Genomic DNA, 17,788 nt, shown 5'->3' on the forward strand with positions numbered 1-17,788 from the left:
ACCTATTACTATACATATAGTATATTTCCCTTTTTCCCCTCTTGTGCTAGTGTTATCACACATTTTTATACAGATTATAAACTCCTACAGTTGACTCTTGAACACACACCATGAGTTTTCACTGCACAGGTCCAATTAGACATGGGTTGATTTTTAAGAAATATACAGTCAGTTCTCTGTATCTGTGGACATAGAACCCAGGGAAGACCTGAGTCTAAGGGCTTGAGCACCCAGATTTTGACATCTGTGGTGGTGGGGGGGTATCCTAGAACTATTCCCCTGGGATGCGCAAGGCCAGCTCTACTATTAGCTTCTATCAAATTTGGAAGAATTCTGACCATTATTTTATTTCTTTTATTCTCTTCTCCCCCTTTTTGAAGGGACTCCAATTGTGCTTATATTTGGCCACTTGAAATTGACTCACTGTTTGCTGATGCTCTTCCATTAAAAAAAAAAAAGTCTGTTTAATTTTGGGTAGTTTCAATTGTTATGTCCTCAGTTTAACTTCTGTAATATCTAATGTACTATTAATCCCATTAGTACACGTTTCATATCATACACCATAGTATCCATCTTTGGAAGTTATATTTGGCTATTTTTAATTATCTTTCATGGCTCTACTTTTTATACATATAGAATATAGTTATAACATTCCCATCTTAATGTCCTTATTTCCTAATTTTAACATCTGTGGCAGTTCACAGTTGCTTTCTGTTGGAAGACTGATCTCATTGTGGGTCCTATTTTCTTGCTTCTTTACTTGGCTGATTACTTTTTTATTGGATGTCAGGTATGGTGAATTTTACTTTGCTGTGTACTGGATTACTCTGTACTGCTATAAATATTCTAACTTTGTTCTGGGATGTATTAATAGTTAAATTATCTGGAAACAGTTCGATTTTTTTGGCTCTTGTTTCCAGATTTGTTTCATGGGACTAGAGCAGCCTTCAGTCGAAGGTTAATTATTCTTACTACAGAGGCAATTATTAATTATTTTCCACTACTGGGCTTCCCTTGTAGCTCAGTTGGTAAAGAATCTGCCTGCAATGCAGGAGACCTGGGTTCGATTCCTGGGTCAGGAAGACCCCCTGGAGAAGGAAATGGCAACCCACTCCAGTATTCTTGCCCTGAGAATCCAATGGACAGGCTACAGTCCATGGGGTTGCAAGAGTCGGACACAACCTAACGACTAAACCACCACCACCACTCAGGTAAGGCAGTTTTGTGTACTCTACCCAAGGCACTCTGATTCTTGAGGTTTTCAGTGTGGCTAGGGGGAACAGGTACTACTTTCCAGCCTGTGTGAGTGCACCAGACAATATAACCCTTAGACCTTTGAAGTGGTACTCCCACCAGGTTCATATAGTTTTCTCACAGAAATGTACTGGTAAGTACTCAGTTGAGTACACAAGAAGAAATCTTTGCAGACCTCTGGAATTTTCTCTTTGTGCAGCTCTCATATCTTTGGTACTTTGTCCATGAACCCTAGCTGTCTTGCTATCCCAGGCCTTTCACCTCTGCCTCCATAATTCAGGGTTATCAGCTGTGCTCTGCTTGGGATCCCATTTGTGCCACATACTGGAAACTCTCTGAAGGCTACGTGCTGGTAAAACTGTATGCCTCATTTGTTTTTCCATCTCTTGGGGATCACTGTCCTTCATTACCTGATATATGTCTCTTGTATATTTTTCTGAATATTTTATCAACATTTTAGTTGCTGCAGGTAGGAGGAAAGAGGATCAGACTGGTCCCTGTCACTGCATCTTGCTTGGAAGTATGTCTCTTCCTTTTGTTTTAAAATTAGTTATAGGGTTCTGGGAACTATAAAAGTCTGACTCTACTACTAAACTTATGTTCTTCTGCCTTCCTTAATGGCTTTACAGTTGAAAATTTATAGCCCTATCTATAAACAATTTAATATTTTAAGAATAATATTTAAGCTTGAAGTTTAGATTAAATGGTCATCATGTCTTAGCAGTCGCTGACGGATATCTCTAATGTGTATCTTAAGGAAGGAAGGGGAGAGAATCCATGTGCAAATCCACCTGCACTTTAAACTATAGCTCTGAGACTTCCTCTGTGGTCCAGTGGCCAAGATTCTGTGCTCCCAATACAGGGGGCCCAGGGAACTAGATCCTGTGTGCCACAACTAAGACCTGGCATAGCCAAATATATAAGTAAATATTTAAAAGAAAATAAAATAAGACTATAGCTTCTGATGGCACAGGAATTCTCTGCAAAGTATTTGTCTACCTTTATAAAGCAGAGATAATAGTAAAGGTTTTTAGCATTTTCTTGTCAGTGTTAGTCATAAAGATTGTCAAGCTCATTAAAATTAAAGAATAAATTTATTTAAAAGTTGACACTTCAGGCAGGAATTTTTCAATTATAACAGCAAACGTTTCTTTAGCACTTACTATATAAACAGGCCCTTTCTTAGGTGCTTTAAGTACTTTTTCTCAAGTAAACATGACAATCTTATAGGTATGGTCCATTACAAACCTCACTGAACGGATGAGAAAACTGAGGCTCAGACAGTCAAAGTGAGGTTGAAAGTAAGATTTCTTTCTCTTATTAAAGTACTTATTGAGTACTTAATAAGCCAGGCACTCTTCTAGATCCTGGGAGCATAACAGTGGGGATAAAAAAAATCTCTGACCCTAAGAGTTTATACTGTTTACACATAATCTCTTCATAGCAATAAAAATTAGTAAATTTTTTGTGGCTGGTGCCATATCAAAAGTTAAAACTGCAAAAGTGATGAATTTATGTCACTGAGGGAAATAAATATAATTTTAAAAGCAGAGGAAACATTCTCTGTAAAGTTAAAGTAGTTTTATCTACTAAGTACAAATTTGGCAGTCTCCAAGACCCTGCTCTTTACTATTCCATATTAGCTCTACATCACAGTACATTTCAGAAAGAGATGCATTAAAAAAATCAAAGTAAATAAAAAGCTGAAACATTACAACTATCTGGGAACTTCGCAACCTACTACAATTTCTTGACTCCAATGACAGATGATAAACAAGAAACAAAATGACAAATATGGTATTGGTCAAATTAATATTAAAGAAATGCTCAAATTTTCATAGACTATACATTTATTTTTGACTAGAAAGAGCCTCTTATCAACTTGTACACAGGAAATATATTTTCTATTTCAGGAATGTAAAGATAGTGCTTCCTTTGTATATATACATGTAAAATGTTCAAGTCTCAGAACAAAACAAACAGAACTATGCATACCTCTACAGCAGGTACAATGTCTATGCCAACAGTTAGAAATTCTTCAAACTTCAGAAATGGGTTAAAGCAGCTGCCAACGTCAAGTAATCTGATCTTTCCTGAGGTTTGTAGCAACCTAAAAATAGATTATTTTCAGTATGCTTTTTATAATATGAAATAAAATATAAGAAAAATTCAAACGTTTGAGAATAAAAAAGATATATAGACTATTGGCTTTTTGGTCTCAGGATCCCTTTACATGTTTAAAAATTACTGACAGCCTTGAAGAACTCTTTTGTTTATGCAAGTTATATCTACCAATAATACCATGTTTGAAACTAAAACTCAGTGGTTTAAAAACATTAATTCATAATGAAAATTTAAATTAGAAAGGTAGTAAAAGTGAGTTATTGTTTTACATTTTTTCAAGTCTCTTTAATGTCTGGCTTAATAGAAGATGAATGGATTCTCTTTATCTGCTTTTCATTCAAGCTGTTGTAATATCACATGCCATGAAATTTCTAAAAACTCAACACTAGATTCAAGAGAGACTGAAAGTAGAAAAGGCAAATGACATTTTAGTATTATGAAAATAATTTCCTCCCCAAAGAGACCCTGGAAGGCTCTCAGATTCCTAGATGGCATTTTGAAAACTATAGATGAAAGAATCCATTCACGAATTAATTCTCAGTTGCCAATATAGTGATGTCAATGACTTAAGGACCAAAGAGAAAAGCTGTTATAGAATAGTATTTTTTAAGTAATGAAAAAATTTTATTTTGTGCAGGAGCATGTCTTATTTACAAAAGTAGTAGGAAAAAAGAAGGTAACCAAACTATACATGATCATTAAAGTTAGTAAAATGCAGCTAATATGGATCTGAAGAACTGAAGTGAAGTTAAAGTCGCTCAGTCGTGTCCAACTCTTTGTGACCCCATGGGCAGTCCATGGAATTCTCTAGGCCAGAATACTGGAGTGGATAGCCTTTCCCTTCTCCAGGGAATCTTCCCAACCCAGGGATCAAACCCAGGTCTCCCACATTGCAGGTGCTTCTTTACCAGCTGAGCCACAAGGGAAGCCCAATATGGATTTCAGTTCAGTTCAGTCGTTCAGTAGTGTCTGACTCTTTGAGACCCCATAAGTTGCAGCACGCCAGGCCTCCCTGTCCATCACCAACTCCCGGAGTTCATTCAAACTCACATCCATCGAGTCAGTGATGCCATCCAGCCATCTCATCCTCTGTCGTCCCCTTCTCCTCCTGCCCCCAATCCCTCCTAGCATCAGAGTCTTTTCCAATGAGTCAACTCTTCCCATGAGGTGGCCAAAGTACTGGAGTTTCAGCTTTAGCATCATTCCTTCCAAAGAACACCCAGGGCTTATCTCCTTCAGAATGGACTGGTTGGATCCCCTTGCAGTCCAAGGGACTCTCAAGAGTCTTCTCCAACACCACAGTTCAAAAGCATCAATTCTTCGGCGCTCAGCCTTCTTCACAGTCCAATTCTCACATCCATACATGACCACAGGAAAAACCATAGCCTTGACTAGATGGACCTTTGTTGGCAAAGGTAATGTCTCTGCTTTTGAATATGCTATCTAGGTTGGTCATAACTCTCCTTCCAAGGAGTAAGTATCTTTTAATTTCATGGCTGCAGTCACCATCTGCAGTGATTTTGGAGCCCAGAAAAATAAAGTCTGACACTGTTTTCACTGTTTCCCCATCTATTTCCTATGAAGTGATGGGACCAGATGCCATGATCTTCGTTTTCTGAATGTTGAGCTTTAAGCCAACTTTTTCACTCTCCACTTTCACTTTCATCAAGAGGCTTTTGAGTTCCTCTTCACTTTCTGCCATAAGGGTGGTGTCATCTGCATATCTGAGGTTATTGATATTTCTTCCGGCAATCCTGATTTCAGCTTGTGCTTCTTCCAGCCCAGCGTTTCTCATGATGTGCTCTGCATATAAGTTAAACAAGCAGGGTGACAGTATACAGCCTTCTACAAGCAGCAAATAAGGATGAAGGAAAACAGTGGAATTTTGTTGGTCTAGTTTTCAGATGGTAAAGCAATAATAAAAATCAACTTCAGACATGCATTTTCACTGATATTTAGAAATTTTTTCTGAATAAATTATGAGTAGATACTGGAAACATAAAGGAAAGAAATATAGTGAAATAACTGAGTAAATAAATGGAATCCTGGGTTCTTTAAAGTCTATAGGGCACAAAAAAATCTGCCCAGCTTCTGTTCCTTATACCTTGGCTAGTATTCTGCCATAGGATCCATTAGAGAAGTGTTAAACTATACTAAGTTAAGCTCCTAGAAAAGGCACTGTAAGTCAAAATAATACACAGATTTTTTTTCATAAAGGAATGCAATAAATAGGGGTATGTTTTTAACCAGTAGCCTGATGTCCTAACATTTTATAGAAATGACCAGAATCACCATCTGATCATAAATGAACTATACATAGAATCAGTCCTGTACAGGACACGGCAGGTTATAGTACTGTAAAAACAATATGAACAAATTAAAATATTTTTGTCAATAAAATTTTATTTAAAAATTCATCTAAAGAGGGGGTTATGAGGGTATAAAGAAATAAAAGAATTAGCACTCTCAGCAAAAAGAGTTGCTCCTTGGGCTCAAGAGGTAATTTTCTGTACTGCAGCAAAATCAAGAAGTCGATTATTGTGTAGTCCAAGTGACACGTATACCAATCATCTGTAAAGCTGAATTAAATTTAGTGAAACTTTAAATATCACAATACCCTAGCTCCAAGGAAGAAGGCGACAAGCAAACTTCTGTGGTATAGGTTGCAAGCTTTCAAATGGGGCAAAAGACTGAGTAGATTGAAACCATGGAAATGCTTTGCATATAGTTGACATTTACTAAATTAACAAATATGAATACTCAAATCATAACCAGTTATACTAAATGAGAACCTGTAACAATATGTAATGTTAAATACATCACTAGATTGCCATTCTAATCCTTACATGGGGCTATGGTTAAGAACAGGAGTTCTGGAATCAGAGAGACTTAAAATGTGATTCATGTCTCCATATCACACAGTCCTTTACCTGTGTGATATGGAGACAACAATGATAGCCGCACTTAAGAGTTGTTTCCAGGATTAAATGAGATAATGCATTTATGTTTGACCTAGTATGTGGTACTTGGTAAATGCTCAAAAAAGTGGTAGATATTGTTAGCTATTAACATCCTGTTATATTATAAAATCCTATGTGGTTTGTCCACTAATGACCTTCCTAAACGTAGTAAAAGCAGAATTTGCCTCACACTATTCTGATAGATCTAGTAAACTGGGTAGAACAAAATTTGTAATAGTCTTTTAAAAGGTGCTTCTTATAAACTTTCTACCTGAATAGAGTATTCTGAATCATTTAAGTTGATTCAACATTAAATATGAAAATGAAAGTCACTCAGTTGTATCCTACTCTTTGTGACCCCATGGACTATACAGTCCATGGAATTCTCCAGGCCAGAATACTGGAGTGGGTAGACTTTCCCTTCTCCAGGGGATTTTCCCAACCAGGGATTGAATCCAGGTCTCATGCATTACAGGCAGTTTCTTTACCAGCTGAGCCACAAGAAGGGTTTCCCTGGTGGCTCCCAGTTGTGGTCAGTGCCCCTGACACTGCAATAGGCCATGGTCAACCCATGTCTCTGCCAGAGACTCCTAGACACGCACAGGCAAGTCTGGATCGGTCTCTTGTGGGGTTACTGCTCCTTTCTCCTGGGTCCTGGTGCACACAAGGTTTTGTTTGTGCCCTCCAAGAGTCTCTGTTTCCCCAGTCCTGTAGAAGTTCTGTAATCAAATCCTACTGGTCTTCAAAGTCAAATTCCTTGGGGATTCTCAGTCTTTTTTGCCAAATCCCCAGGTTGGGAAGTCTGCTGTGGAGCCTAGAACTTTTGAAGCAATGTGAGAACTTCTTTGGTATAATTGTTCTCCAGTTTGTCTCTTGCCCACCCAGCGGCTCTTCCCAGATAGTGGATGGTGCTAGTGGTAAAGGACCTGCCTGCCGACACAGGAGATGTGGGTTCAATCCCTAGATCCCCAGGAGAAGGAAATGGCAATCCAATCCAGAATTCTTGTTTGAAAAATTCCATAGACAGAGTAGCCTGGTGGGCTACAGTTCATGTAGCTGCAAAGAGACACTTTTTAATATAATTTAATATAATGGAATCGGAGAAGGCAATGGCATCCCACTCCAGTACTCTTGCCTGGAAAATCCCATGGCTGGAGGAGCCTGGTGGGCTACAGCCCATGGGGTCGCTAGGAGTCTGACATGACTGAGCGACTTCACTTTCATTTTTTACTTTCATGCACTGGAGAAGGAAATGGCAACCCACTCCAGTGTTCTTGCCTGGAGAATCCCAGGGACAGGGGAGCCTGGTGGGCTACCATCTCTGGGGTCGCACAGAGTCAGACACGACTGAAGTGACTTAGCAGCAGCAATATAATGGAATAACTTAATAACATTGTTGTTCAGTCGTTAAGTCATGTCTGACTCTTTGCAACCCCATGGACTGCAGCATGCCAGGCTTCCCTGTCCTTCACTATCTCCTAGAGTTTGCTCAAATTCATGTCCATTGGGTTGGTGATGCTATATAACCATCTCATCCTTTGCTGCCCTTTTCTCCTTTCGCTTTCAATCTTTCCCAGCATCAGGGTCTTTTCAAATGAGTTGTCTCTTCACATTAGGTGGCCCAAGAATTGGAGCTTCAGCTTTAGCTTCAGTCCTTCCAATGAATATTCAGGGATGATTTCCTTTAGCACTGACTAGTTTGATCTCCTTGCTGTCCAAGGGACTCTCAAGAGTCTTCTCCAACACCACAATTTGAAAACATCAATTCTTCAGTGCTCAGCCTTCTTTATGGTCCAACTCTCAAATCTGTAACTGACTACTGGAAAAACCATAGCTTTGACTGTACAGATCTTTGTTGGCAAAGTGATGTCTTTGCTTTTTAATATGCTGTCTAGGTTTGTCAAAGCTTTCCTTCCATACAGCAAGCGTGTTTTAATTTCATGGCTACAGTCATCTTTTGCAGTGATTTTGGAGCCCAAGGGAAAAAAAAAACCGTCACTGCTTCAATTTTTTCCCCTTCTATTTGCCATGAAGTGATGGGAGTAGATGTCATGTTCTTAAGTTTTTTGAATGTTGAGTTTTAAGCCAGCTTTTTCACTCTCCTCTTTCACTGTCATCTAGAGGCTCTTTAGTTGCTCTTCACTTCCTGACATTAGCATGGTATCAACTGCATATCTAAGGTTGTTGCTCTCAGTAATACACTCAATCCATTTCAAATTTCTTTGGTTTAGCTCTGCAATTTTTTTTTTGTTACATCAAACATATATTTACAGTTTAAACACTAATCACACAGTGAACAGAACATCCAAATAAATACTACCCAGGTCAAGAAATAACACTCTGCATCCTAGAAACACAATCCTCCCTGACAACATCCCCTACCCATTCTGTAAAGGCAGCCACTGTCCTGATTTTAGTGATAAACATTCCCTTGGTTTCCTTTTATAGTCTTCCCACCATGAATGTTTTCTGAGTAATAAAGTTTCACACTACACATTTGCTTTTGTGACTTTCTTCTTTCACTTAATATAAATTTGTGAAGGTCATCTGTGTTTCTATAATTTAATTCAGATTCATTGCTGTGTGGTAGTACCTTTTACACAACACATCCCATTGTGATTTTGATGAGAATGGCACTGAGTCTAAAGATCATTTGGGAAGAATTAACATCTTTACAATATCAAGTCTTCCAATGCATGGACATGCTATTATTCTCCATCTACTTAGGTTTCCTTCATTGTCTCCAAATAGCTTTAACAATTTCTCTTAAAGGTTCCATGTGTATTTTATTGGATTTATATTTCTTGTTAGCTCAAGAAATTTCTTGTTAGCATCACTTTTTTCCCTATGGATAAACCCTCTTTATTTTTTTAAAAAATTTAGTTTTTCATTGTTGGTTACAGAAATGCAACTCATTTTGTATAATGATTTGTATCCAGCAGCTTGACTAAGTTTCTGTTATTTCAATTGCTAATCTGTATATTATTTTGAGTATTCTAGTCTAAGTACATAGTTATATGAAATCTGTGAAAAACAACATTTCTTATTTCTTTTCTTGTCTATCCATCCACCCACCCACCCATCCGTCTATTTTTTGCCTTACTGCTTTTCCCAGGACTTCTGCTGTTCAGCTGCTAAGTCGTGTCTGACTCTTTGTGACCCCATGGACTAGAGCACACCAGGCTTCCCTGTCCTGCACTATCTCCCAGTGTTTGCTCAAACTTCAGGCCTCTTAATACAGTACTAAACAGGACTAATACAAGCAGTTACTATTTTGTTTTCAGTCTCAGGAGAGACATTAAGTGTAAGTTCACAATTAATATATAATTCACTATTAAACACAATGACTGTGGCAGGTTTTATATAGAAACCTTGATAAAGCTGAAGAAGCTCTTCTTATACTTTGCTAGTTCCTTTTGTAAAAAAAAATTTCACAGAATTCTATGTTGGATTTTATGAAATGCACTCTACTCAGCTACTGAGATATGACTTTAATTTGTTTACGTGATACAGTACACTCAATTCTGTAGTGTTAAACCAAGCCTGCATTATTGGGAATAATCTGATTTGGTTTTGATAAACTATCCTTTTTATACATTATTTGTTTTATATATGTATATATAACTGGTTCTATCTGTGGTGGTTCTGGTCTATAAAGTCATCACAATCACTGAACCATGCTCCTAAGGGAAACAGAAAATTATGCCTCTGATTACAATACTTTAATTATCAGATCAACATATAACTTGGATTTATGTGTATTTCTGTTTAAAAGTAACTTATTTAATATATATTACAATGCATCAACACTGAACTCACAACCAACACCATTATAACTCATGCCTAAGGGAGGCATGGAGAAGGCAATGGCACCCCACTCCAGTACTCTTGCCTGGAAAATCCCATGGATGGAGGACCCTGGTAGGCTGCAGTCCATGGGGTCACTAAGAGTCGGACACAACTGAGCGATTTCACTTTAACTTTTCACTTTCATGCATTGGAGAAGGAAATGGCAACCCACTCCAGTGTTCTTGCCTGGAGAATCCCAGGGATGGGGGAGCCTGGTGGGCTGCCGTCTATGGGGTCGCACAGAGTCGGACACAACTGAAGCGACTTAGCAGCAGTAGCAGGAAGGGAGGCATATCTAATATAGTACTTTCTCTGTAAGGTGTAATACAGCCTTCTTGTTTTTAGACACACTTTGTTTATGCTTAGGGGTCACTTAAAAAGTAAAATCAATAAAAAGTGCAAAAAATGTACTCTAAATAGACTGAAAATGGGACATTTTTATACTTGAGAATTGAACAATAAGGAAGAGCTTGCCTTGCTCAACTTCAGCTAGGAGGTGTATGTCAGATGACTTAAATTTTTCGCCACACTGAGCATGTCCACAAATGAGACTGAAAATACCAAGGGTGTACTGATTTTGGAATTAAATTTTATTGATTAGGTGAATTTGAAGATATGGAATTTTTGAGTAATGAAGATAAACAGCATGTACACCCACCCCCACACACATATATATTTGCAGCTATGTTCACTCATTATGCCAGCAAATTTGGAAAACTCAGCAGTGGCCACAGGACTGGCAAAGGTCAGTTTTCATTCCAATCCCAAAGAAAGGCAATGCCAAAAAATGCTCAAACTACCACACAATTGCACTCATCTCACATGCTGGTAAAGTAATGCTCAAAATTCTCCAAGCCAGGCTTCAGCAATATGTGAACCGTGAACTTCCTGATGTTCAAGCTGGTTTTAGAAAAGCCAGAGGAACCACAGATCAAATTGCCAACATCTGCTGGATCATGTAAAAAGCAAGAGAGTTCCAGAAAAACATCTATTTCTGCTTTATTGATTATGCCAAAGCCTTTGACTGTGTGGATCACAAAAAACTGTGGAAAATTCTTCAAGAGATGGGAATACCAGACCACCTGATCTGCCTCTTGAGAAATCTGTATGCAGGTCAGGAAGCAACAGTTAGAACTGGACATGGAACAACAGACTGGTTCCAAATAGGAAAAGGAGTACGTCAAGTCTGTATATTGTCACCCTGCTTATTTAACTTATATGCAGAGTACATCATGAGAAACGCTGGGCTGGAAGAAGCACAAGCTGGAATCAAGATTGCCGGAAGAAATATCAATAACCTCAGATATGCAGATGACACCACCCTTATGGCAGAAAGTGAAGAGGAACTCAAAAGCCTCTTGATGAAAGTGAAAGTGGAGAGTGAAAAAGTTGGCTTAAAGCTCAACATTCAGAAAACGAAGATCATGGCATCCGGTCCCACCACTTCATGGGAAATAGATGGGGAAACAGTGGAAACAGTGCCAGACTTTATTTTTCTGGGCTCCAAAATCACTACAGATGGTGACTGCAGCCATGAAATTAAAAGACACTTACTCCTTGGAAGGAAAGTTATGACCAACCTAGACAGCATATTCAAAAGCAGAGACATTACTTTGCCAACAAAGGTTCGTCTAGTCAAGGCTATGGTTTTTCCTGTGGTCATGTATGGATGTGAGAGTTGGACTGTGAAGAAGGCTGAGTGCCGAAGAATTGATGCTTTTGAACTGTGGTGTTGGAGAAGACTCTTGAGAGTCCCTTGGACTGCAAGGAGATCCAACCAGTCCATTCTGAAGGAGATCAGCCCTGGGATTTCTTTGGAAGGAATGCTAAAGCTGAAACTCCAATACTTTGGCCACCTCATGGGAAGAGTTGACTCATTGGAAAAGACTCTGATGCTGGGAGGGATTGGGGGCAGGAGGAGAAGGGGACGACAGAGGATGAGATGGCTGGATGCCATCACTGACTCGATGGACGTGAGTCTGGGTGAACTCCAGGAGTTGGTGATGGACAGGGAGGCCTGGCATGCTTCACTTCATGGGGTCACAAAGAGTCAGACACGACTGAGCGACTGATTTGATCTGATTTAATCTGATTTTTAATTTCAGTTTAGAGTACTCAGTATTTATATACACAGTCAGGATATGGGTTAGATTAATAAATAGCATCTGTGAACGCCTCTCTGAGTTTAGCATTCTTTGTTAGGATGTGCTCTTTAAATTCCCTCCCAAGACACCTATGACTTTCAGATAGCCTTTCTCAGATTATACTTTTCATGCTTTCTCTCTTTCCATTGAAACCTAGGACTTATTACAGCTATATCACTTTCTACTGAAACATCCCTCTGAAAATAAACATCAAATTCAACCACAATATACAATTTGCCACCATTAAGAATGTTGAAAAGAAATGTGATATAGGCTCTGTAACTTCATTAAACAGTTGTAATCAATTTTGTGGTCTACGGCAATACTGCTGGAACGTGTTAGTGTTCTCTGGAGACTACTCTGAGGCATTTGAACACATTTTTCTAAATGTGCACTAGGCTGTAAGAAAGCAAGCCTTTTTTAGACATGCCAAATGTGATTCCAAAGAGACTGAGGAAAAACAAAGTCATTGTGCCTTATGAGAAACAATGGGGAGGGAGGAGGGAGGAGGGTTCAGGATGGGGAACACAGGTATACCTGTGGCAGATTCATTTCGATATTTGGCAAAACTAATACAATATTGTAAAGTTTAAAAATAAAATAAAATTTAAAAAAAAAGAAATGGCTGAATTTATTAATGTTGGTAAGGTAAATATTTAGAAGATATTAGATTTTCTGACCAGGAAAATCTATAGAACAGATTAACAGTCTGATCAGTCAGGAAACAACTGGTTTTCCACAGGACAGCTAATTGAAATACAGTTAGACTGGTTCCTAATTTCAATATATCGGAATCCTCTACATTTACATTCTGTAAAGTGATAAAACATACTTAATAAAAGACAAAGTTTGGTTAGAAAGCTTGTTATGGTTTCTCTACATTTTATCGCCTCTTTCAAATGTTCATTTACATTCCTCAGTGAATTTTCACTTTGCTTTAGATAGATTTATGCAGAGAACCTTAAAACTGTACTATTTGGAAACATTTTAAAATTTAAGAATTCAGTCTTCAAGTTCACTTACAGTTTCTCAAAAATGTTAAGTAAAAATCTTGCATGTAAAAATGTATAGGCTATTCATACAATAACTTTCTATTTAAATTTCTTTCCTATGTTGATTTTTACTCAATACTGCCTTTGTTCTCTTTTCTAAACCAGTTATAGTAAAAGATCATATTTCTTTATTCCCTCCCCCTCAATTCCCATCTGTATTTCTTTACTCCTGTCTGCCTAGGTGTTCAAATGATAACTTTCTATTTAAATTTTCTATGTTGGGTTTTACTTAATATTGCCTTTGTTCTCTTTTTCAAAACAATTATAGTAAAAGATCATATTTCTTTATTCCCTCCCCCTCAATTCCCATCTTGTTGGTTAAGGAGCTTAATAAGGAAAATACTGGATTTTATTTCCGACAAAATTTTCTGTCTGGCATGCTGCCAGTGTCAACAACAGAATCTTGAACACCTCAAGACATTTTAAGAGGGAGCTATAAACTCTAAGTAAAATGTTTTGCTGGTTACATAAGAAAACCTGGCAATATTTACCCAAGTATACAGTTTTAAGCAGGTTTTCAAAGTGCTGTCTTCAAAGCCATCGGTATTTTCCAGAGTCCATTCAAGGGCCAACAAAGGCAGACGTGGGAGATATTGGGTGGTGACAACTTCTATACCTTTTGCCTGTACCACAAAATGTTTCCTCTGAAGAAAATATTCTATGGCTAAAATGTTGAAATCAATAATCCAGGCCTTACTTATTACCCTACTGGTTTGATATAGAGGAATGGGAAATTGGATTTCCATATAGTATCTTCTTCAGGAGAAAGAAAAGAAGAAAATGCACTATTGAGAGTTAGTATATAAAATACCACTGTCACTCTGAATTCATGACAGTCATATATATGAGAAATTTTTTTACAATCCAACTTTTAGGGGTGATAGATAACAAATAAGTGTGTAAACTTTATTACTAGATACCCTGGATCACATTAAAAATCATTTAGTTCCACCCATCTTCCTGTCTTAATCATTTCTTCAAGGAAAAGCAGAAAAAATTGTTAAAACAGAAAACTTCTGATTCTGATTGATGGTATGGTTTATTATCATTTATTAACATTTAGAGAATACCCAAAGCCAGGATTGAACCTGGGTCTCCCACATTGCAGGCAGATTCTTTACAATCTAAGCTACCAGGGAAGTCCAGCATTTAGCAACTTGTTCTTAGCATTTCATATAGTCTGTTTCATTTCTATACATATCATAAATCCTTGAAATGATTCTCAACCATTACTGATTTTGATGGCAATATGTAAAACCAGACAATAGCTTCTCCTTCACATTTAGATAGTAACAAAAAAAATATACTAGAAGGAGATTAAGTGTGTGAGTAAAGGTTGTTTATAGGTTAAACAATCTGAACTATGTAGATGAAGTCAGGCTTTAATAAAGAAAAGTGTTAGCTCAGGGAGTTAATGATTTATATCTGAAGGGATAGTTTTTCCCAAAGTGCATTTCAAAAAATAGTCTTAGAAGATGCTTCTTTGTCGATAGGGCAAATGAAAATATAGTCTCTTCTTTTTTGAAGAGCTACAGGCATGTAACCATATAATAGCTCTCTAATTAAAAAAACTCAACTTTAATGTCCAAATCTGTTTTGTTGACAAACCCGTTTTAAAATTATATCTTACTCATTTTTGACTTCCCTGGTGGCTCAGATTGGTAAAGCGTCTGCCTACAATGCGGGAGACCCGGGTTCAAGCCCTGGGTTGGGAAGATCTCCTGGAGAAGGAAATGGCAACCCACTCCAGTATTCTTGCCTGGAAAATCCCATGGATAGAAGAGCCTGGTAGGCCACAGTCCACGGGGTCGCAAAGAGTCCAGACATGACTGAGCGACTTCACTTTCACTTTACTCATTTTACAGAATTTCTTGGGAAAAACAAAATTTTGAGACTGGAGATAAAGAATTCATGAGAAAGGCATGGATATCTAGTTTTTAAGCAAAACATATGGAAAAAAACTGAAAGGATAACCCAGAAAATCCATATACAGAGATCACAGCAGGCTTATGAAGAAATAAGTGAAAAGATCTCAGCCATGGCTTCACATGAATGCCCAGATTGCTGCCCTTATTGACAACATTTTTTGGGTTGCCATCATGGTGATCACTGTCATCATGTAACAATGGCCACTATATCAGCAACGTAAAATTCTTATGAGTAGGTACTATTACTCTCATTTTACAGATGAGGGGAATGAGGCTTAGAGAAGTTAAATACATATTGAAGGTCATTTGCTAGTTAAGTGATTTCAGATGGAAGTAAAATCTGACTCGTAGTCTGAGCTTTTAACAATTATGCTATGTCTCCCACAGAAGGAAGTACCAGTGTGGATACAACTTAATAGTTGTCCATGCATAAAATAAACATGCTATGGAATATTTACTATAAATGTAGGTCCGCATTCTAAAAACAAGCTAATCACATGTATTAGTTTTCTATTATTATGTAATAAACTACCACAAAGTTAATTTAAAAATACAACCTAATTTTGTAGAAGTTCAGGCATGCTTGGCTGGTACTCTGCTCTGGGTGTGATAAAGCTGAAATCAAGGTTTCAGCAGAACTAGGCTCTTATTTAAGAGTTTTGTGAGGGGAGAATCCACTTCTAGGCTTATTCAGGTTGTTGGCAGAAACCAGTTCCATGTGGATGCAGGACTGTTTTTTTGCTGACTGCTCAACTTCTAGAGGCTACCTGTATACCATGGCTCATGGCCAACCCCATTTTCAATGCCAACAGTAGCACGTTTATTCTTCTTATGCTTCAAATCCTCCTGAGACCCTCTGTCCCCCTTATCTTCTGTTGCATTTGGAAAAAGTTATTTGTTTTTAAGGGCTCATGTAATTAGATTAAACCCACCCAGATAATCCTCCTGTCTTGGTCAATTGATCAGTAACATTACCAGAAAAAGACTGAGATCGCTGGAGGGAGAGGGATTTTTGCCTCCTTCAGACTACTTTTAGACTCAAGATGCAACATCTTGCAGATTTTAGACCTGCCAACCCCTACAATCATGTGAGCCAATTCCTTAAAATACATCTGTCTGTCTCTCTGTATACATTCCCACACACTATATTAGTTCTATTCCTCTGGAGAACACTAATACACCCTTCCCAACAGAATCCCATGCATCTGGTGGTCAAGATTCCTATTTTCATGTAGGGCTACCCAAGAGATGAGAAGGAGTTTCAAAACACAGAGGAACACCAGTGGCATATCCCTACTAACTGTTCCCTAGCAGCATACCACAACATACTGAGTTTCCTTGCTCCCTCATAAGTCAATAGATAGACTGAATTATTGGTCTTAATCAAACTAAACCTCATGAAAGAGAAGCCTATCAAGATTCCTGGCAAAGAAACTTAAAGGTTTAAGATACTCTAAAAATGCGAATACAAGGGAGTTAGAAACAACACAACACAACAGATCTGACGCTTCTATTTCTAGTAAAAACATTTTCAGCTAGATTGAAGCAAAAAAAATTACTAAATCAGATTGGGCAAGATTAGAAAAATTCAAAATTATAAATAAAGTTAACTGAAATGCAGATTTATATTCACTCATGACCTTGTCCTAAGTGATTAACCTACATTTCAGCATTTTTTAACAACTCAAAATTTTATGACAGGGCATGATTCTTTAAAGGCAAGGGTCTAGTGCTTGAGTAAGAATACATTTTATATGTAATGGGAATTTTTTAAGAGTTACTATACTCTTACCTGTCTTCTTAAAAATAACTTAATACCTTTTCTTGACATGAGAGATATTCATCATGACTGTTCATCATTTTTATAGATATATAGGACTCTATTCCTACAAAAAAAATTGCCTGTTTCTAGAATTATTTGTTTTTCTCTAAGATAGTTGTCTTTTCTCTGTGTCACATTTTGTTATTATGTAACAGACTCTTCTGTTTTCTTAATGTTTCTTATCTACTATGCTTTGAAAAATTCTCCCCTTTATTTCCTCTTTTTCATTTTTGTGTATGAAGGCCTCCTTCCATGGCAATTACTTGAACTGATCTCATCTTTGTTCAGAGTGGTTAAACTCAAGTGGGTTAAAACTAGATACATTGTCTTTTATTAACCAGGGTAAGAAGCCAAAGAGTAGATAGAGATATCAGATTCTCACTGTTTTCTCAAGATAAAAGTATCACACACAACCCCTCCACCACCTGAGCCCCCCCTTTTAAAGCCTTTTCTTAGTCTGCTTCTAACATTTTAATCCTTTTTCTCATCGGGATCACCCATAATGTTGTATTTATCCTACTCTAGATACTGTGGGCCAACATCAAAGTACTCAATAGTACACAGAACTGAAAAGATATTGTAGGGATAAAAAGAAAATAAAGGAAACAAAGTACTACTAATTTCCCATTTCTAAGCTCAATTAAGTTTTCTTTGT

General features: G+C 37.6%; 1 protein-coding gene across 5 annotated transcripts in view; it reads right to left on the reverse strand.

Moving 5' to 3' along the window:
- The window catches only part of SAMTOR (S-adenosylmethionine sensor upstream of mTORC1), an 87,807-nt gene that overhangs the window by 19,050 nt on the left and 50,969 nt on the right, over window positions 1-17,788 (reverse strand). For 2 of the 5 annotated variants that reach the window (XM_086396633.1, XM_086396631.1), the window contains exon 4: window positions 3,250-3,364. The exons of 2 other annotated variants lie outside the window; for them this stretch is intronic. In XM_086396633.1, coding sequence (XP_086252759.1) covers window positions 3,250-3,364 — 115 coding nt within the window. Of the gene's footprint in view, window positions 1-3,249; window positions 3,365-5,097; window positions 5,182-17,788 lie in introns of those variants that run through there. One more of the 5 variants, XM_086396634.1, reaches the window with a different exon arrangement.

The sequence above is a fragment of the Bos grunniens genome, chromosome 4 (genome assembly GCF_055505025.1).
Source record: "Bos grunniens cultivar Pamir isolate PY7600 chromosome 4, Bosgru_T2T1.0, whole genome shotgun sequence".
Classification (NCBI taxonomy): domain Eukaryota; kingdom Metazoa; phylum Chordata; class Mammalia; order Artiodactyla; family Bovidae; genus Bos; species Bos grunniens.